The sequence below is a fragment of the Aethalodelphis obliquidens genome, unplaced genomic scaffold (assembly GCF_003676395.1).
Source record: "Aethalodelphis obliquidens isolate GAN/ISIS:26980383/991018 unplaced genomic scaffold, ASM367639v1 scaffold10, whole genome shotgun sequence".
NCBI lineage: Eukaryota > Metazoa > Chordata > Mammalia > Artiodactyla > Delphinidae > Aethalodelphis > Aethalodelphis obliquidens.
Genome location: NW_020837954.1, coordinates 35,519,318 through 35,540,801, shown reverse-complemented (window position 1 = coordinate 35,540,801; position 21,484 = coordinate 35,519,318). Strand labels below are relative to the sequence as shown.

Below are 21,484 nucleotides of genomic sequence, written 5' to 3'. Positions count from 1 at the left end.
AGAAGTCCAACCTTGCAAAGGGAAGTATCACGAGTAAAACTGATCTAGCACAGACTCAAATGAAAGTAACTGCTTGTCATTATAGGTCTAAATGCAGGAGAGCAATTTTCAAACTTTCCATACAAGCAGTGGCTGCTTTTTGCAGGATCAAAACAGGATAAAAACTAGGCAGTCCCAGAAAAACTCTTATTTTGGTTTTGAAATAGACTTTGATATCACAGCTTAAGAAGATAATGCTTGAAGTTCCAACTTCATACTGGTTTCTCTTCCCCCAGAGGAACTGATTTTTGAAATGATATAAAAGTTCTTGAAGTCCTTCTGTGTCATGAACAAGAAAGTCTCCTGTGATAATCCTGTACCTGGCATCCATAAGCAAAAGATTTATGAAACATCAGAAAAATCTCAAGAACAACAGAAACTCCAGAGTAATAACTGGACAGTATTACTGATGACCAGATGCTGATAAGCTTCAGCAAAGCCACATTTTACAATCATTCCACCAAACACAGTCCTCATCCTACCCCATGGCTTGTCCGTTTACTGTTCGCTCTACTAGGAATGCTCTTTCCTTCAGATCGCTGCATAACTGTTGTCTTCCCAGACAGGTTATTCTATAAAAAGTATAGGAGGAAGGACAACCCTATATAAAATAGCACTCATCCAATTAATTTTTATCCCCTTATCCTGTTTTATTTTTCTACATGGCATCTATAACCTATGTTATATTAATTTGTTTACCTGGTGAACATCAGAATGGGTAAGACTTAGATGTCCATTGTGCCAGTTACCTATCATCTCCAGAAAGTCCCAGTTCACCTGCAAATTGTAGCTCTTGCACAATTAACATAGACTATTTCAAAATCTACACAACTGCTTGAACAACACTTTAGTTACTACACTGGTCAAGGTCCAGTCAGAAAACAAAACCCACAATAGGTATTTCAACAGAGGGAATTTAATATAGGGAACTGGTTCCACAGGTATTGGGTATTGGATAAATAGAAGGAGGAACAGAAATAGCCCAGAGATTGTAACTGAAGGAAGCAGCTACCACCCCTCTGGCTGGGAAAGCAAAGGGAAGAGGTCAAGGTTATTATAAACCAGGAGTTCAGAGGTGAGGCGCTATGGATATGCAGCTCAGACGTCTAAGGAGGGGAAACTGCCTGGTCAGTGCTGTCACCTCTGAGTGGAGTACAACGAGCCTGGATCTGGAATGCTCAAAGAAGCTGGAGACTAGAACCCACACTGCTGACAGCACTGTGAAGGGCAGTGCTGAGATGCCAACAACAGGAACAGGGAGCAAAGACAGGAAAAAGTAAGCTCTTTCTCCTTACCTCCCATCTTCCGATATCCCTCTACTGCTCCTCTTGCATAGATCAGAGAATACCCCCAAGCAAAGGCAAACTGGAGTTTGCAAAATTCCAGCCCCAACATCCAAAGCAGTATATGGAAGAATGGATTTGAGCTGAGAGACAGTAGTTTAAAACCCAGCACATATCCTAATGCATTTCTCCAATTTTATTTTCATAAGAAAAAAGCCAAACTTCAAATGAAATGGTACAATGCTTGACTTCTGACTGTATTATCACTAGCTCTTTCTTGTAAACCTTGTCAATTTTAATCCAGAGTACCATAGATGAACTTTGGGCGGTGCAGAAACCCATGAAATTTCATTGCTAAAAACGTTTGATATGTTATGTATGTATCTTCCTGCATAAGTAGGTTCATAACTTTCATTAAAGTTTCAAAGAAGCCTATAACACCCCTTAAAATTTGGTATCACTGTCCCATGTTCTCACTCATTATTTAAACTTGTTATGGAAAACACAGACAACTTGTAGATTCCTTTAATGCCTTAACACACACTGTTGGTTATGACTGTTCGTTATAGGGAAAAGGAACCAATTTGAACCATCACAAGAAAAAGTGGGGCTAGAGCAAGAGTATCAATTAGAGGGACCTCAACGAGGGAAGAAACTACCATGTTTACAAAAAGGGCTCAAAATAGGACTGTCTCTTTCATATATCCCATCTAAATACACTAGTATATGTGCTCAGAGATATACTTACATTGCAGAATTATCTGTTACGGTAGTGAAAATTGGGAAATAAATTAGATGCTCATATGAATGGATAAATTAGATCAACAGAAGAATGAATCAATGAAATGGAATGTTAATTAATACAGTGGATTACTATATAGCAGTTAATATAAACCATATGGACATGTATCTGAACAATGTAAAAGTGTAACATTGAGTGGAAGCAAAAACAAGTTGCAGAATAAAATACGTTCAATATTATATCGTTTGTATAAAGCTTTAAAACATGCAAAATTATGTTGCACATAATTTACAAATACCTGCAGCAAAAGAATAAAAACACAATAGGAATCATAATGCCCAAATTTAGGTTTGTTTTACTCCTAGCAGGGAGAGAAGGGGAAGAAACAAAGAGGGGTCCTCAGGGGACTCCAATGACCTCCATCCTGGATGGCTTCTTTAAAATAAATCTGAATTAAATATGGGAAAATGTTAAGACTTGGCAAAGTTAAGTGGTGGGTGTTTGCTGTATGATGCTATATTTTTCTATGTTTTTGAAATGTCTCATAAATTTAAAAACTAGGAAGTGTGAAGGGCACTAAAAGCTCCATTAGCAATGGCCTAGACCACCCCTTAGCATAATTATCAAGAGCTCAAAGAGAAGAGGAACTTATAATCACACCTCAGCAACTCTTTCCATTGCAAGGCTCCTTTTCAGAAACACTCTTCACAAGGGTGGACACTGGAAAAGAGTACCAGGGAGGGAGAAAGGGGACTTACCAAACAAAGGAAAAGATAAGAGGGGAAGAAGACAAGAGGATAAACACTCCATGTTATTTTAAAAGATAAGCAACACACCGAACAATACAGGTAAGAATCTCCCTCAGCAAGAAGAAACAGGCACATAAGTGAAAAAAGTTCTTATTAAGCTGTAGTTCCTACCTGGCTCTGGATTCTTCCCTGTTGAGCTAGATAATTGCAAAAAATAATACACCTGCCTCAATTACGGTGTGTGCCTCAGGGCAAGGAAGACCCCTGAGCTTTTACTATCAAGTAATTCCGTTATTAAGGAAAAATTTCTGGTTCCTTGGGAATTGTGAACATGGAATTTAAGCTTCTTTGTAGCATAATGTACCTCTAATCCATTCCTAAAATCCATTTCCTCTTTCCTTTTAAGAAGAGGAAAATAGAAAACAGGCTTTCTCATTTTTAAACCTGTCCTTAAAAATGTCCTACTGTGTATTATAGTATCCAGAAAGTAAGGCAAAAATTGAATCTCTATTTGACCATTTATACAAGTTACATGTTCTAACGTCTGTCCATATCAAATTGTGTTACATGTCTGAAGTTTCCTTTTAAAATGACACAAAGTTGCAAAACAAGTAACAATGGCAATAACAACCTCCTTGCCTTAAATATCAAAGCTCCGAAAGCTGGACATCAGCTCCTGGCATATTCATTAATACCCAGCTTTTTTAAAACACGCAAGTCAACACAGCAAGAAAATTAACTTCATAAAGCTTTTAGAAAACAAATTCTGAAGCTTTTGCAGAATACTCAAACTTTTTCATGGACAATTCTGGATAACCAATGACATGGTGGCAAATGCTATCAAATGAAGTACTAACAAATGAAGATAAGTTTAACTAGGGATGGGTTTACTTTCAAGAAATCATTTGGGCAATGAAAAAGCAAAGTTCCAGTATCGCAGTTAAAGGAAAGGCAGGATGCAGCATTTCACGTTCAGTAATACATCCTATAGAGAAGAAATGAAGCCTGTGTAGTTTATAAATCAACTGCATGCTCTTGCCTGATACCCCTTACTCTCAATTGCCACGAGCAATCCCCAAAACATCGACAGAACAAAATACCTTCAACCCATAAAAGCTTGAGACCAACCAGTAACTAAGAACTGGTTGGGACAGGATTTTCCCATGTTACATTAGCCTTGTCGAATAATCTGATTGAAAAGTCAAATTATATCACCATGATTTCAAAGCCTCCTGTTCTATTTTTTAAATACACTCCATCTAGTCAAAGAGTGTTTCTGAAGTTCTACATGCCAATGTACTCGGAACACATTAATTCTATTAGCAGGCTATTTCAGGAAACAGTGAGCATATTTCTTGGAAACAAATATATGTGGTTGAAAAACAGCCTTAAAAAAGTATGAGGTGAAAAACTGAAAACAAAGATGATTTTAAAATGCAATAGAACTCCTTCCCATCACATATTAAAGGTGTCATAATTGCTTCTCGACTGAGAAGTTGCTGTTTGGGATTTGGGTCTTTAAACCAAAAAGCCTATCTCGAGATGGCACTATAAGGACTCTATCTGCCTCTTAATCATAGGCAACTGCTAAATGAAGTGTATCTATTTTCTCTGTTACATTACTATTGGCAACCAGGTCCCCAGTAACTGCCCAGAAATGTTTCCATGGTTACAAAAAGCATTCAGCATCCCTCTTGTTTTGGGCCAATTTATCTTAAAATCTATTGTGGAGAAAAATATGGCACATTAAGGAGCATAAAATCAAGATACAACGTTATGAAAAGAATTCAAGGTTAAATGGGAAAAGCAGGCTTGACAAGGCTTTTTAAAAAGTGCATATAAATCACTGATTAAAATGCTGCCTTTTCTTAGCGTATCTCCAAATACATCTCTCTAATAGACTGCAAAGCAGCCCATGCACTGAGGCTGACGTCATCTCCAGTATAAAGGAAAAAATGAGCAAGTGAGGATAATTTAAGAGTGTTAACCAGCAGGTAACCCACCCCCCCCCAAAAAAAAACAAGGGTTTTAATATTCTTGCAGCTGAGAGTCCAGTCCCATATTCTAGTTTCAGAGGGTCCTTAGGGCATTTAAATATTTTGACGAAAGAGAGGAATAAGAGCTTTTGTTCATTGTCTATAAGGCATCTGAAGTAAATCAGTGGACTCCATCTCCTCAGGGCGAGGGAGAAAGAGGGAAGTTCTCTAGAGACAACTCAGTAAAGCTCCTCGTCTATAAAGTCATGAGTGATTTGGGCTAACGGGGCTGTCTCATTCTAGGTCTCTGCTGCATTCCCAACTCCCACTGCCACCAAAGAGCCAGGGCATTAAAAACATTTTTGCATCTTCTGGAACATGTTAAACAAATGGTACAAGTATTTCAATCATCTGAAGGAGAGGTCCACGGCTTATGCTTGTGTAGATTTGTCCATTCCCCCCAATGCTTTGTACATGGTAGGCATTCAATAAATATTTGGTTAACTGAGGAAGGACATCATACAAGACATCTCTTTACAGAGGAATGTTTCTCCCCATACTACCTATACATACATGCCACCCTGTATCATTTCTCTATTCCTCTTATTTTCACTGTGAAATGGAGAGAAGTGGGTTTTAAAGTCATAATGCTATTAAGGACTAATTTGAAGAATTTCACTTCCAAGGAAGACAGAACAGAAATACTTTTCCCTATTCTTCCCCCCAAGTACAACTCAAAACTCTAGACATTGTATATAAAACAAAGATGAGAAGACTGAAAGATGCCAAGAAGAAGGCAGACCAGCTAGTGACCATGAGACTCAAGGAACAACATGGAGGTGAGTTTTCTGGGTTCTTTTGCCTTATATATCTCAGACTTGAAGCTGAGGAAGCTGGCAACCCAGAAATGCCAATGAGCACAGACCAAAAAACTCAAGAGATGCCAGTTCTCTCTGTGCAAAGGGCCAGGAAATGGACAGACTACCCGAAGAGAAAAGTTTTAGACAGTAAGTGTCTAAATCCAGCCAAATAGCACAAAAAAAACTGTGTCCCCCACCCTCACTCATGCCAGCAAAGGCTAGAGAGACAGCCTAGACTTCCATACTCACCAAGCTTTAACGAGGGACCCCAATATCCCCACTAGGGGGTGCCAGAGAAGGCTGAGTAGGAATCCAGAACTTTCATCCTTGATGGCCAGTAATGAGCATCCTGTACCCCCACAGTATCAGTGAAGGGCACATGGGGAGCCTGCACCCCGCCTGAAGTAACAAGGCACCCCTGCCCCACTCTACTTGGGTGGTGTCAGAGGAAGTCTAGTGGAGACTCAGGACTTTCACCATCAGTGTGGCTACCTTCACCTCCATGTCAATGGAGACCACATGGAGAGATGGACCTGCCATCCAACCCAGCATTAGTGAGGAGCACTCCTTCAAGGGTTAAGGAGGCCAAGAGGGAAACCTGGACTTCTGCCTCCACCTAGCAATAATAAGGTGGTACCCCACTGCCCCGCCAGAGCCCTGTCAAAGACTCTCTTTAGTTGAGAGGCCTCTTAGGGGGAGTAATGTCAAAATAAGGACAACTATTTCTCTTTATGTGTTCGTATTGGCTTACACACTGTTTCTTCTTACCAGCTACTACAATAGCTCCCTAACATATATCCTTTCCTCCAGCGTAGCCTGCAAACTGATGCCACAGTTATCCTTCTAAAATGGAGTTCTGTTGGTATCACACTTGATCAAGAGCTCTTTGAGAGTCCCAGCTGCTTACGAGACAAAACCTAATCCTTAACACAAAAAACAAAGACCTTCCCAATTGCAGCCTATGCCACTAGCCCCATCCCTGAAAATGTCAGTCTTGTCCACGTGTCTGTGTTCATGCCATTCCTTCAAATGGTATGCCTTTCTCTCTCCACTCGCCTCTTAAATTATAATTCATTCTTAGGGTTTGTAGTCCTATATCATCTGCTCTGTGGAACCTTCTCTGATCACCACTGGCAAAACCACCTCTAAAGTTACCACATAGATAACTGTTCTAATTTTCCACAAACTTTTAAAAATGGGACTACTTGCATGTAACGATCTCTTAGGCATTAGAAAATTCCTTAAGACCAATATTTTATTTGTACATTTATCTCCAAGCCCAAACATGCCACCCAAATTAATGAGAATGTCCAACTTAATTTTAGTGTTTAGTGTTAAGTGTGCAAAGCTCTATGTTCTAGCTTCCACTCAGGATGTAGAAAAACTGGAAATAATGCTCTCGCTCTTTAAATAAAAATTAAATCTGCATAATATGTCAAATTACACATTTTAAAACCCATCAGAGAGCTGAGATCATAAAGCAACCAACTAATCCAAAAGTTACAAAAAGAAAACTTCTTTCCATGGGAGAAAGGACAGAAGCGTTTGCTTGCCAGGGGCAGATGCTGGATTCATATAAGCAGGCAAGAAAAATTAAGCTAACATTTTCAAAGAACTTCTAAAGACTAAGTGCATACTAGCACAAGAGTAGAGAACCCATGGGAGCCACAAACCCCAGGGAAATTGAAACCCACTTAGAAGCCTGGCCCCACAGAACTCACCTGGTACTCATAAGAAAGACAGAGCAGAGCGGGGCAGGGCAGGAGTGGAGAAAGGTCCTCTCATCGTACAGTCCTGGAGTAGGGGGAAGAGCAGCTGCTATAGACAAAATCAGAAGTCTCACCAGGATTCCTCTCTCATCTTTCCACTATGGAATAAAAGCCACAAGCCACTTGGGAAAGGGCAGCAAATCCCATCACCCTCAGACCACAGGTAGAGACACATTAAGGTGAGTGAAAAGAACAGAATAAAAACTACCACCGCTGGGGAAGAGGTAGAAAGAAGTCCTGGAGTCATACCAGTAGAAATCCCCTAACTCTGAGGGAGGGGCAAGATTACCAAGAAGGCCCTAACCCAAGACACAGGAACATATCACCTGCCTAAGACAGAGGCCGTTCCAGAACAGCAGAAAACAGAAACTTCCAACACAGCAACACCATATAAGCAAATACCAAGTAATGAATAACATCAGGCTCCTTCTGGGAAAGGGCCAACAGCCTGAAAACAGAGACCCTCTCTGAGGTACGGGCAACGAGAAGAGACTTGAAGCTGAAGATGGAGCAGATTTTGACAAAGCTCTGTAGCAAACAAGCCCCTACCCTAAACACAATGTAATAATAGAGGGTTTTGAAGGCTATACTACAAGGAGATAACAATAACAACAACAGAACCGAAACCCAGCTCATATTCTGACTAAATTGACTCAACCCCTTCACACTAAAGGCCCAGCGCTAGAAAAGGCTCACCTACTTCCAGGCAGACATACTATTTACTTCCCCCACATATGATGTTCAATTTTCAGTCTAAAATACAAGAAAAGCAAAAAAGCAGAAAGGAAAAATACACTGTCAAGACACAAAGCAATCAAGAAAGCCAAACTCAGATATGACTCAAGTGTTAGAACTATCACACAAGGAATTTTAAAATACTATGATTAATATGCTAAAAACATATTAATAGTGGAAAAAGGGAGAAACATGCATGAATTGATGAAGAATTTCAGCAGAGAAACTGAAATAAATTTTTAACCAAATTAAAATGCTAGAAATGAAAAACAAGGTAACCGAGATGAAGAATACTTTTGATGGCCTAATCACCAGACTTCACACAACCAAAGAAAATATTAGTCAACCTGAAGACTATGTCATTAGATACGACTACCCAAACTGAAATACAAAGAGAAAAAAATAAAGAATGAAGGGAAGAAAAAGAACATTCAAGAGCTGTGGGATGATATCAAATGGGCTAGTATTTGTATAATTGGAATACCAGAAGAAGGAGCAAGAGAAAATGGATTAGAAGAAATATTTGAAAAGATGATGGCACAGAATTTTCCAAAAGTAATGAAACTTACTAAATCACAGACACAAGAAGGACAGAGAACACCAATAAAAATGAATACCAGAACACACACATACACATATGCAGTACAAATATAAACGTACACACACACACACACACACACACACACACACACACACACCCCTAGATATATGCTGCTGAAAACCAAAGATAAAGACAAAATCTTTAAGGCATCCAGTGGGAAAAAAAGACACATTATATGCAGAGGAACAAAAGTAAGAATGACAACATGCTTCTCATAGGAAAACTATACAAACCACAAGACAGTGAAATGGAAACCTTAAAGTGCTTAAAGAAAAATAACTGTCAACTCAGAACTCTATATGTATCTAAAATATATTTCAACACTACATAAGAAATATTTTTCAGACAAACAATAACTAACATAATTCATTAGCTGCATATATGCACAAGAAAAGTTAAAGAGTGCTTCAAATGACATAAATGATGTAAATATAGAATTCTTTTTTTCTTATTTTAATCACTCTAGGAGATAACCAACCAACTAAAGCAAATATCAAATATCAGCATATTGAGTATTTATTAAATATGTAACAACAGAAAAATAAAGGATGGGAAGGAAGAATTGGGAGTACACTGTTGTAACGTCATCTAACTATACCTGAAGCAGTACAATATTATTTCAAGATAGACTGCGATTAACTAAAGATATATGTTGTAAAATCTTAGGATGATCATTAAACTTTTTTTAAAAGAGATAAAAATAATGAGCCCATAGTGGAGATGAAATGGAATCACAAAAAGATTCAATTCAAAAGAATGCAGAAAAAAATAGGATAAAAGAAACAAAGAATAGATGAAACAAATAGGAAAAAATCTAACAAAATGACAGATTTTAATGCATTATCAATAATTACATTAAATACAAACAGTTTAAACATACCAATTAAAAGTAAAAGATTGTCAATTTGGATAAAAAAGCAGGACCCAATTATATGCCACGTACAAGAATCCCACTATAAAGATAAAGATAGATTTAAAGTTAAAGAGTAGAAAAGAACATGTCATGCCAACAGTAATCAAAAGAAAGCTGGAGTAGCCATATTAATATCAAAGTAGACTTTAGGTCAAGAAATACTACCAGGGATACAAAAAGGTACATTATATAATGACCAAACGTCAATTCATCAAGAAGACATATATTTCTAAAATGTGTATGTATTTAACAACAGAGCTTCAAACTACATGAAGCAAAAACTGAAAGAACAGAAAAGAGAAAAATAGCCAAATCCACAAATAGAGTAACCAACAGAACAAAATAAGTAAACAAAATCAGTATAAAAATAAGTATACAGGAAAACAGCCTCAAACAACTTGAAGTAATTTATAGAACACTGTATCCAATAACAGCAAAATACACAGTCTTTTTAAGTACACATGAAACATTCAACAAGTTAGAACATGTTCAGGATCATAAAACAAACTTTAATATTTTTAAACTAAAGTAATACAGAGTATGTCCTCAGACCACAACTGAATTAAACCAGAAATTGGTAACAGAAAGTTATCCAGAATATTCCCAACATTTGGAACCTAACCTATACACTTTTAAATAAACAGTGCATCAAAAAGGAAGTCAAAGGGAAATTAGGAAATATTGTAATATAATGAAAATAAAAACAACATATTAATATTTTTGGATGTAGACAAAGCAGCGTTTAGAAAAATGCATCCATTAAATGATTATATTAGAAAAAAGAACAAATTATACCCAAAGCAAGCAGAAGGAAGAAAATAATAAATAACAGAATTCAATAAAATTAGGAACAGAAAAACAATAGGGAAAAATTAATGAAACCAAAAACTAGTTCTTCGAAAAACATATAGACATATAGATAGTCCTCTACTCAGACAGACCCCACACCCCTGGAAAAAATGAAGATAAAAATTACCAATATCAGGAAACAATGGAGACTACTATATATCCTACAAACACTAAAAGGATAACAAGAAAATACTATGTCCATAAACTTAACAACATAGATGAAATGAAAAAAAAACAATCCTTGAGAAACACAAACTGCCAAAAGTCACTCAAGAAAGACAGACATCTTGAATAATCCTATACACACTAAAGAAACTGAATTTTTATTTCAAAATCTTCCAACAACAACAACAAAATTCCAAACTCAGCTGACTTCAATGGAAAATTCTAGCAAACATTTAAGAAATAAATACTGATTTAACACAAATTTGTCCAGACTATAAAAAAGGAGAAACATTACACAACTCATGTTATGCGTCCAGCATTACCCAGATACCAAAACTAGACAAAGATATTGCGAGAAAAGAAAACTATAGACTAATATCCCTAATGTAAATTGATAAAAATTCCTCAACAAAATATTAGCAAGTCAAATCCAGCAATATATGAAAAGAATAGTACATCACGACCAAGCAGATTTTACCCAGGTATGCAAGACAGGTTCGACACTCAAAACTTAGTCAGTATAATTCAACAGATTAAAAAAAAAACATATGATCAGCTCAACAGATGCAAAACTGCACTTGACAGAATTCAACATCCTTTTTGATTAAAAGCTCTCGACAAATTGGAATAGAAAGAAATTTCTTCTATATAATAAAGAGCATCTACAGAAAGCTACATCTAACTACTAAGTAACAGTGAAAGACAAAGATTTTCCACTAAGCCCAGGATCAAGGCAAATATACCCACTTTCACCATTCTTATTCAACATGATAATATAGTGTAATCAGTCCAGAAAAAGAAATAATAGACATGGGTATTGAAACGGAATAAATAAAACTGTCATTTGTGTGATTATATTATTATCTACGCAGAAAATCCCAAAATAGCTATAAAAAAGCAATTAGAGGTGGGGCTTCCCTGGTGGCGCAGTGGTTGAGAGTCCGCCTGCCAATGTAAGGGGACATGGGTTCAAGATCTAGTCCGGGAAGATCCCATGTGCTGTGGAGCAACTAAGCCTGTGCGCCACAACTACTGAGGCTGTATTCTAGAGCCCGCGAGCCACAACTACTGAAGGCCACGCCCTGAAACGGGAGAGGCCACCGCAATGAGAGGCCCACGCACCACAACGAAGAGCAGCTCTCACTCACTGCAACTAGAGAAAGCCCGCGCACAGCAACGAAGACCAAGTGCAGCCAAAAATAAATAAATACATAAATAAATTTTTTTTTAAAATGCAATTAGAACTCATCACTGAGTTTAGGGAGGTTGCAAAATACAAGATTATATACAAACATCAATGGCATTTCTATATACTAGCAAGTAGCAGTTGGAAATTTAAAGTTATAGATATACTATTTACAATTAAATCCAAGAAAGGGGAAATACTTAGGTATAAATCTAACAAAATATGTATGAGACCTGTATGCTGGAAACTACAAAACAGGTGAAAAAAATTAAGAACTAAATAAATGAAGTGGTATACCATGTTCGTAGATTTAAAGACACATTTTTTTTTTTAACATCTTTATTGGAGTATAATTGCTTTACAATGGTGTGTTAGTTTCTGCTTTATAACAAGGTGAATCAGTTATACATAAACATATGTCCCCATATCTCTTCCCTCTTGCATAAAGACACACTATTATTAGCATGTCATTCTCTCCAAACTGATCTATGGATTCAACAAAATTCCAATAAAATTCTCAACAAATTTTTTTGTAAAAATCAGTAAGCCTAATCTAAAAACTATACAGAAACAACTAGAATGGTCAAAACAATTTTTAAAATATAAAATTGAGGGCTCACCTGATTTCAAGACCATAACGCTATAGTCATCAAGACAGTGTGTTATTAAAGAAAGAATACAAATGTAGATTAATGGGAAAATATAGAGTCCAGAAATAGACCCACACGTATATAGATAATAGATTTCTGACAAAGATATCAAAGCAAACAATGGAGAAAGTATAGTCATTTCAACAAATGGTATAGGAATTATTAGTCACCTACATGGTGGGGGGAGGGCTTAATCCACACCTTGCATCATATAAAAAAATACCTTAAAATAGATCATAGCTCTAAATGCAAAATCCATAACTTTAAAATTTCTAGAATAAAACACAGGAAAAAAAATCTTTCTGACCCTGGGTTATAGAAAGATTTCTTAGATATGATACCAAAAGCACAATTCGTAAAAGAAATACTTGATAAGGTGGATTTCATTTAATTAAGAATCTCTGTTCTTTGAGGGACATTGTTAAGAGAATGAAAATTCAAGCCACAAAACTGGGAGAAAATATTTTTAAAGTACATTCCTCATATTCAGAATATAAACATAGTTCCCAAATCTCAAAAATAAGAAAACAAACAATTCAATGAAAGTGGGCAAAATATTTGAAGACCCTACAAAGAAGTCATACAGATTACAACTACATGAAAATATGCTCAGTGTCGCTAGTTATTAGGGACATGCAAATTAAAGCCAAATGGGATGTTAAAACCTATGAAGGGTCTACGATTTTATCCTACTTGCATCTAACAAGTTTGCCTGCTACTGTTTTATAGATGTTGGCAGAGATGCAAGACTTCTGGGTTAGAGACAAAGGACAATTTACTACTCACAGTACCTCCAAGTACCATGGGGGTAATGCAGAGGCTTGGCCCAGATAGATTCCGTGCGTGCAATGGGTTTATGTCGCCAGGGAACACCAAGCTTGGAAAACCTCTACCATTTGCAAGCAAATTTGCCTAAGCTTTGCCCTGAAGAGAGACATTAACTTTATTAGATTGGACAGCAAACAAATATCCCCTGTGCTCTGGAGGGACACACTATCTTCCAAGGCTGTCATACAAACACCCTTGAAAAGATAATCCAAAACAAAAGGCTGTTTGTGGCTCTGTCCTGCTCATAGGACATGCAAGACACCGATGGAGAATTATCTCCCAACCTGAGTTATCACCACACACCTATGAGAATGGTTAAAAAATAATAATAATAATACCACAAAGTGTTGGTGAGGATATGAGTGACTGGAACTCTCATACATAACTTTTGAGAATGCAAAATTGTACTCTGGAAAACAGTGGATTTTTTTTTATAAAGTTAAACATACACTTTCCATATGATCCAGCAATCCCACTCATAGGTATTCACCTAATTGAAAACATATTCACACGAAAACCTGTTTTGCAAGTGTTTATAGTAGCTTTATTCATAATGCTAAAAACTGGAAACAACCCAAATATCCCTCAACTGCTGAATGGATCAACAAACTGGGGCCTTCCTGCAATGGAATACTATTTAGCAATAATCAAAAAAAAAAAAAGCAAACCAGTGGAACACATGACAACACAGATAAATCTCAAGGGTGTTACAATAAGGGCATTATGAAAACAGCCAGCCTCAAAAGGCTACAGACTGCATGATTCCATTTATATGACAGGCTGGAAAAGGCAAACAAGAGAAAGAGAAAACATATCAGCAATTTCCAGGAGCTGGAGGTAGGGAAAAGGACTGGCCCCAGAGGGACTTGAGTGATAGAACTATTTCATACCTGGATGGTGGTGGTGGTTAGAAGACCACGTGTGTCTGTCAAAACTCACAGAACTGTGCACTACAGAAGGATGAATTTTACTGTATGTAAATTATAACTTTAAAAAGGGTGGGGGTCGGAGAGTTATATGTGTAAACTCTAGAATCAGACTACCTGAGCTCTGCCTCTTTCTAAATGTCAGTCTTGGGTAGAGTCCCAAATTCTAATCATCAATTTTCTCAACTGTGAAGTGAGAATAATAGTAGTATTTACCTCGTAGAGCTGTTAGCTTTCCTTGTTGTTCCATCAGTAATTATTATCTGATGTCCTGTTATATACCTAACATTGTGTTTGATAGTAAGGATACAGAAATGAATCTGACACGGCTGCTGGCTTCCAGAAGGCTACAATCTAGTGAATCAACATTTCCCGAATGAACAAATGAACACAATTGTTTAATTGCCATTAGATTATGACAACGATTACAAAAATTAACAGAAGCCAGTGTGAAGCATCTATGGAGCCAAATTCATGTTAATAATTTTAAATATAGTTCAACTTTAGCAAGAATTTTCTAAAATAGGAATAGAAATTTCAAGTCAAATCTAAGAAATCCTAATAGTAGTCCAGACATTTCTAGGATTCTCTCTATAGATAATTTTAAAAAGCTTGCAATTGCATTTATTTATAGTTTATCAGATTCAGAAAGAATATTAGGCTACCTTGGTTCACCAATTCATTCTAGCATTTAATACTTTAATTTGAGTAAGCATATCAAGAAAGCATTATACATATATGTGGAATCTAGAAAGACGGTACAGATAAACCGGTTTGCAAGGCAGAAATAGAGACACAGATGTAGAGAGCGGACATGTGGACACCAAGCGGGGGAAGGGGGAGTGGGATGAATTGGGAGATTGGGATTGACATATAAACAACAGCATATATAAAATGGATAACTAATGAGGACCTGCTGTATAGCACAGGGGACTCCACTTCACTATACATTAGAAACTAACACAACATTGTAAAACAACTATGCCCCAATAAAAAAAATTTTTTTTTAAGAAAGCATTATAAAAAGAATATGAAATTATATTTCTTCATTTACTAAGACTGTATGTACCTGGATAAAACATTCCTCTAAAAAGATAAAGCTAAGAGGAATCACTGAAAATGGATGAAGACACTAAGAAAGTATTCCAGAAAAGTCTGCTCCCTCCAACGAGAAGAGAATTAATGCGTTCACCTTTTACATTAAAAGATCTGAAAACCTGCATAAGCTATGTGCGCATTACAAACACACATCCTATATACACATCCAGCACCTTTCTCTGCCTATCATGTATCTCTCTGTCTCTCAATAAAATGGAATGTCCTTACTTCAGGCTTAGAGTAACAGAAGCGTGAGAAATTTATGCCAGAACATACTACAGCTACTTTTATAGAGTTAATTACATTTTCACCATATTCATTATGCATTTATTGAAGGCCCATTATATGCTCAGTTCTGACAGGATGAAGCTCTATAGGCAGTTTGTTTTAAATGTGTCCTTTCCATTCAAGGCTAGAAGAAAAGTGAGCTATTCTTATTCCAAAGATTTCCTATCTACTGTCATCTCACATCACGTCTCAGTACAACACTGTGAGAAGTGTTCTTGGAGTGTTATCAACTCAAAATTTTGCAACAAGTATGGCTTTTTGCACAGGATTTCACACTGAATAATATAGTAACATCTAGAGATTCCTAACCTAGTTTAAAAAAGAGAGAATATTTTAAAAGATGTTTTAAACAGTATGACATATGCACTAGGGGCTTCTCAAACAGAACCCACAGACTCGCTTTTCACCATTTCACTTGCTCTGAACTATTGTTTTGGAATATGGAGCCCACCAATGTGGATCTTCCAAAGTTTTACATATTGAAAATATTCCTAAGGATTACAACTCCCCTTAAGAAGCCAGTATGTGGAAAGGTATGAGACAAAAATAAAATTCAAATAACTAAAACAAATAAAAATAAAATGAGTAGAAATGTCCTTTGGACAAACCCATAGAAAATGATCACTGGCTAGCTTACCTTGCATTTTTCCATTAATGTTTTCTAAAATACCAGAGAGGTGGCTGTCAAAGCCCTGTTGAAGGCCACTCCTTTGCTTTTCAAGGTGATGTTCTTCCTTGGCAATAGAAGAAAGCACATGTGGTGGCTTTTGGTCACCAAGGGTCTGACTGGGCCACTGGGTCACTACGGAACAGGCGTCCTTTGCATGCTGGCTAAGTCTGAGGCTTGAACTTTGGGCAGAGTCCTGCAAATCACTGTTACAACAGGAGAAATGATCCACTTCAAGAAACAAGGAATTTATGTCCTCTTGACTCCGATTGCTTTGTTCTTCATCTTCAAAGTAAGTTTCCTGAATCTGAATATCATCTAAGTCCTGGTCTAGCTTGTCACTCAATTTAGAGTCTTGTCTGTTGAAGTTAACCAGCAAAGCAGATAACGTATCTCCTGCTTGCTGGAGAGCTTCATAAACCCAATATATCCAGGAAGAGAGAGGCTGGAAGAGGTTCTGAGCATCCTGAGACGCCATTGTCAACAGCATGGCCAACTATCTGATGTCTACAAGTCCACCTGTTCCGTTCCTTCAATACTCTGGACTTAATGTGAACTACAGAACAAGCATGATGAGAAATTAAATTGGAGGTCTCTCAATGGCTGTGAGTATTTCACTCTCAAAACTTCTCAGCTGAAACAGAGGAAAGAAATACTTACACCTGTTAAAGTTACAACCTCAGGCCCATCACCAGATTCCTACAATCAATGTCAAACACTATATGGGGACAAAAAGGGGTCATCATTGAAATCCTTAAGGCAGCTAAATAAAAACGACTGTAAAAGTCTAAAGGTATCAATAAATTGTTTCAATGCCTGTTCACCTCTGCAGACATGTGCAAAACTTCCATTAGCACTAATGGGCTCTATTCCTGTGGACTGAGAGAAGTCTATCCCCATAGACCGTACTTAACAGTGTAAAAAGGATAAATGAATCTTCATTAAGAGGCGGCCAGACATGACATTTCAAAATACAAGAAAGGTTGGATGCTTCATCTATGAATCTGCAGATCACAGAAAGCAGGCTAATAAGCATCTCTGCTTCATGACACGAAGATTCATCCTTTCAAAGGAAATGTGTGCCTGGAATTAAAAAGCTTTTAACAAATCTCAGAGCAGGATTTTATATTTTTATGCAATTTCTAGAAATTACACCTATTCTTGGGAAACAACCAACCTCTGAAAGACTGAGGGTGGCAAGTAGATTACACAGCTTATTGGAGACATGTCCAGAGCGTTTTGTTGCTTCTGTCTGTGTTCCAACTGCCCAAAGACAGCCCTCTACAACCTGTGAGACTCCTGGGAGACACCCCTTCCCACGAGATTCATAACCTGAAGGAGGCTCAGCTACAGGATGGCGACAGAGCAACAGGGCACAATGAACACTCCAGGGCTAAAGATCTATACTTTCACGGATATGCATGAATACACACAGATATACAAACATGTACACATATACCTGTGTATACATAACCATATGTTATGTGCATTATGTGTGTACACACTTATTGCCTTTACACTGCTCATCAACAGCTCAGGATGAATGTTATACATGACAGCAGAGCCTAAATTCCTGCTTGCACTTAATCACCCCATCTCTTTTATAGTAATAGCTTCCTTCTGACCAAATCTATCAGCAATCCTGTAAATTTCAGCCATCTTGACCTCAGGCTGCTACATGTGACATGACTGCCTACATCCTCCTAAAAACTTCTCTTTAGATTCTGTGCGAGCCACACATTGATTCATTCAATAAACAAATATTGATTAAATGCCTATTAAGTGCTGGGCACAATGCCAGGTAAAAGGTAACCCTGACGTTTCTATCCCCATGGAGCCCACATTCCAGTTAAAGGGAAACAGCTCTCTGCACTTTCCTGACGCTGAATAATTCATGTGTCTGTCTTTCAGGCTCTTCCTGGTCTAAACACCAACTACATATATGCAATCACTCATTGTCCTACAGTTTCCCCTCTTCCCCCTTAATACTCATCACCTGGGAAAGTTGACCCATCCATAAGTCTCAATTAACACTTTTTTAAAATTCTAAAATATACATCTCCAGCCCTGAACTCAATCCCTCTTTCCAGACTCGTGTCTGGTTATCTAAGCCAGTGGCTCTCAAACTCTGCTGTGTCAGAATCACCTGGCGAGCTAATAAAAAAACACAGAGGCCCAGGCTAGTTGAAGGAAAAAGGCTCTGGACCTTTGCATTTTTGTCAGGTTCCCCAGGTGATTCTGACAACCACCAACGTTTGAGAAATGCTGATCTAAGGAAATAGCTACACTGGGACAACTCACCAAAATCTCAACTTCAGCTCATCAAAACCTAGCGCATCACTTTTGCTACAACAAATGTTCAACACTCTAGACTCACATTTTAGTGGTTGTGAATTTCTCCCTTCAACCCTCCCCCTTTCCATTCCTTCCATCCCAAGTTCTGCTAATTTGAGGTCTATGAAGACTCACTTCCATTACATTTTGTATAGTTATCACCTTTCCCCACACTCGAATTTCCTCAGAAATTACATACCTAATTGGTTTCAGTCTCTGATCTTCCCTGGCCTCAATCCATCCTCTAGGTTTGCTCACCAAACCTGATATTGCATCGGGTTTATTGCCTGTCTCCTCCCCTAGAATGGAAATTCCATGAAGGCAGGGATTGTCTGTTTTGTTCTCTAGTTTATTCCCAGTGCCTGCAAGTATGCTGAGCACATAGTAAATGCTCAATAAATGAATTAACAAATCCTATTTAAAATTGTGCAAAAACGGTGTCTAGCATATAGTGTGTGCTCAAATGTGTTAAACTGATTAATAAAACCTACTCAGAACCGTGGAAAACATCTTAATGTTACCATACAAATCCCCTGCTTGGTTACACTGAAGAGTTCTTTCAATATTTGTTCCACCGCATTTCACCACCCACAGGGTTTTTTTGTTTGTTTGCTTTTCCTCCACAAATATTTTGCTTAAATTAATATGCTTTGGGGCATCCCAGACCTACAAAGTTCCCTGAAAAAACACTGTATCACTGTGCCTTAGGTACAAGAAACTTTTTAAGATAGAAATGACATATTTTCCTTAATAATCCAATCATCTTTTTTATTGTTCTTTTATACAGAGAAAACTTTTTTTCATATACAACCCAAAATATTTGAATCTATGCCAGCATTTTTTTTTTTTTTTTTTTTTTGTGGTACGCAGGCCTCTCACTGTTGTGGCCTCTCCCGTTGCGGAGCACGACGCGCAGGCTCAGCGGCCATGGCTCACGGGCCCAGCCGCTCCACAGCATATGGGATCTTCCCGGACCGGGGCACAAACCCGTGTCCCCTGCATCGGCAGGCGGACTCTCAACCACTGCACCACCAGGGAAGCCCTACGCCAGCATTTTCTTATCCAATCTTGGAACTAGTAACAACCCATGCTTTCGGTCTTGTGTCTCCATGTCTTCTGAAATCTCTGTCCATCAAACCCTCATGGCAATATTTTTTAAAATAAATCTTGTATAACTCCCCTAGTTTAAAAACAAACCAACCACAAAAAAAAAAAAAAACAACCTACTGTGGCTTCCTATTTCTTCTACTGCAAAATTTGAGCAATAGCAAACGTTAATTCACATTTGTTCACACAGAATTTTTAAAAAATTAATTTGAATGCCTCCAATTCACTACAGTCCTCACCTCTTCCTGCTGTTTATACCCATTTGCTTCACTCATTTCTGTGTAGCCTGCCTGACCCCTGGAGGCATTTAGTTTTCCAGTTCTACCCTGTAGGATAAAGTTTACATTCTTCACCATGGCAAACAAGAGGAGAGATGCTCAAAAAAATTAACAACCAGCATTGTCTTACTGCCCTTACTGCTGGGGGGGGGGGGGGGGGTGGTCCCTAAAGGCCTCCAGCTGGGTGTCAACTCTTTAACTGCTGAAGTACTAGCTGTGAGGAGGTCTGGGAGGTGAAACAGGACAGTGGGAGGGGTCTCAGATCAATGGCTATTTATCAACCAGCTTGGAACTATTTCAATATTTGCACAACTCACAGGGCCCTACCTTTTGTCCTCACTGAATGTCCAGCTATGTGTGAGCTGTTCCCACTAATACCACCCCACAGTGGGAACTCAGCCGTTCTCCACCACTCCTCACTCTGAAGTCCTATTCACCCATAACACTAACACACTAAGCATTTTCCAAAGTGACTGTGCTCTTTCCTGACCTCTGTTTCCTCTGCCCAAGGTGCCTTCTCTTCCTACCCTGCCTGGTAAAGACTTACTTATTCTTTAAAATGAAACTATTATGTTAACTCTTTATAATCAAAGGTGTGGCCTCAGGGTGCTTTGAATGTGCCTTTATAAGGTTTTACTTGTTGTGATAATTATTGGTCAATCTTTCTCTTCCAATGGACTCTGAGACCGTAAGCGCTGGGACTGTGTTTATACTTTATAGCTCCAGAACCCACACAGGGTAGGGACACTGTAAAAGTTTGCTGAGTGAACGAATGAAAATTACTAATGAAAACTTTTAATGCTAAGTAGCCCTCATTCCTTTGTTTTTCTTCATCTGTAAAGTAGATGACCTCTAACAGTTCCTTTCCACTTTAAAACCCAAGAATTTACCAGTGTGGGGCAAAACGCATTTTAATACTGAGGCTGGATGTAGTATTCAGCAGTAAGTCACCTTTTCAGGGACTGGTTCTTTACTTTTGCCAATAACCATTGTCAGATGATCTCAGAGTGATTGGAAAGAGACCAAATCTCAGTCTATATATGAAAGGTTGTCCAGTTGTTATATTCCAAAATAGTAAGACAAAAGGGCACCTACAACTAGAATCTGAAAAATTACCAAGCTAGCAACTCTAGAGAACTTTCATTTCATAATAAAGCAGTCTGAAGCCAAAAGGGCTAAGAGCTGGCAGAGTAACCATGGAGATACCTTTGCTGCATAGGTAAATTTCAACTTAATTGGTGGAACATGACAAGTGTAATACCAGTTATATACCTGGTATCCTTGTTTTCTAAGTGGTAAGAAAGCCCCCAAAACTAAGTTGATTCTGGGGCTCTAATAAAATTTTTTTAATAAAAAAAAAATAAAACCACATGAGAAATAAAGAAGAAAAGATGGTCTAGGTCCCTGGATTAGAAGAGAAAATACATATACAGTCTGTGGT

The 21,484-nt window shown here is 37.9% G+C and overlaps 1 protein-coding gene across 1 annotated transcript in view; it reads right to left on the bottom strand.

Moving 5' to 3' along the window:
• Positions 1 to 16,952, bottom strand: part of SYT16 (synaptotagmin 16) — a 122,474-nt gene extending 105,522 nt beyond the window's left edge. Inside the window, exon 1 of the mRNA XM_027111762.1 lies at positions 16,295 to 16,952. Within this exon, the coding sequence (XP_026967563.1) occupies positions 16,295 to 16,814 (520 nt within the window). The 5' untranslated portion in view covers positions 16,815 to 16,952. The remainder of the gene's footprint in view (positions 1 to 16,294) is intronic.
• Positions 16,953 to 21,484: the final 4,532 nt, after the last annotated feature.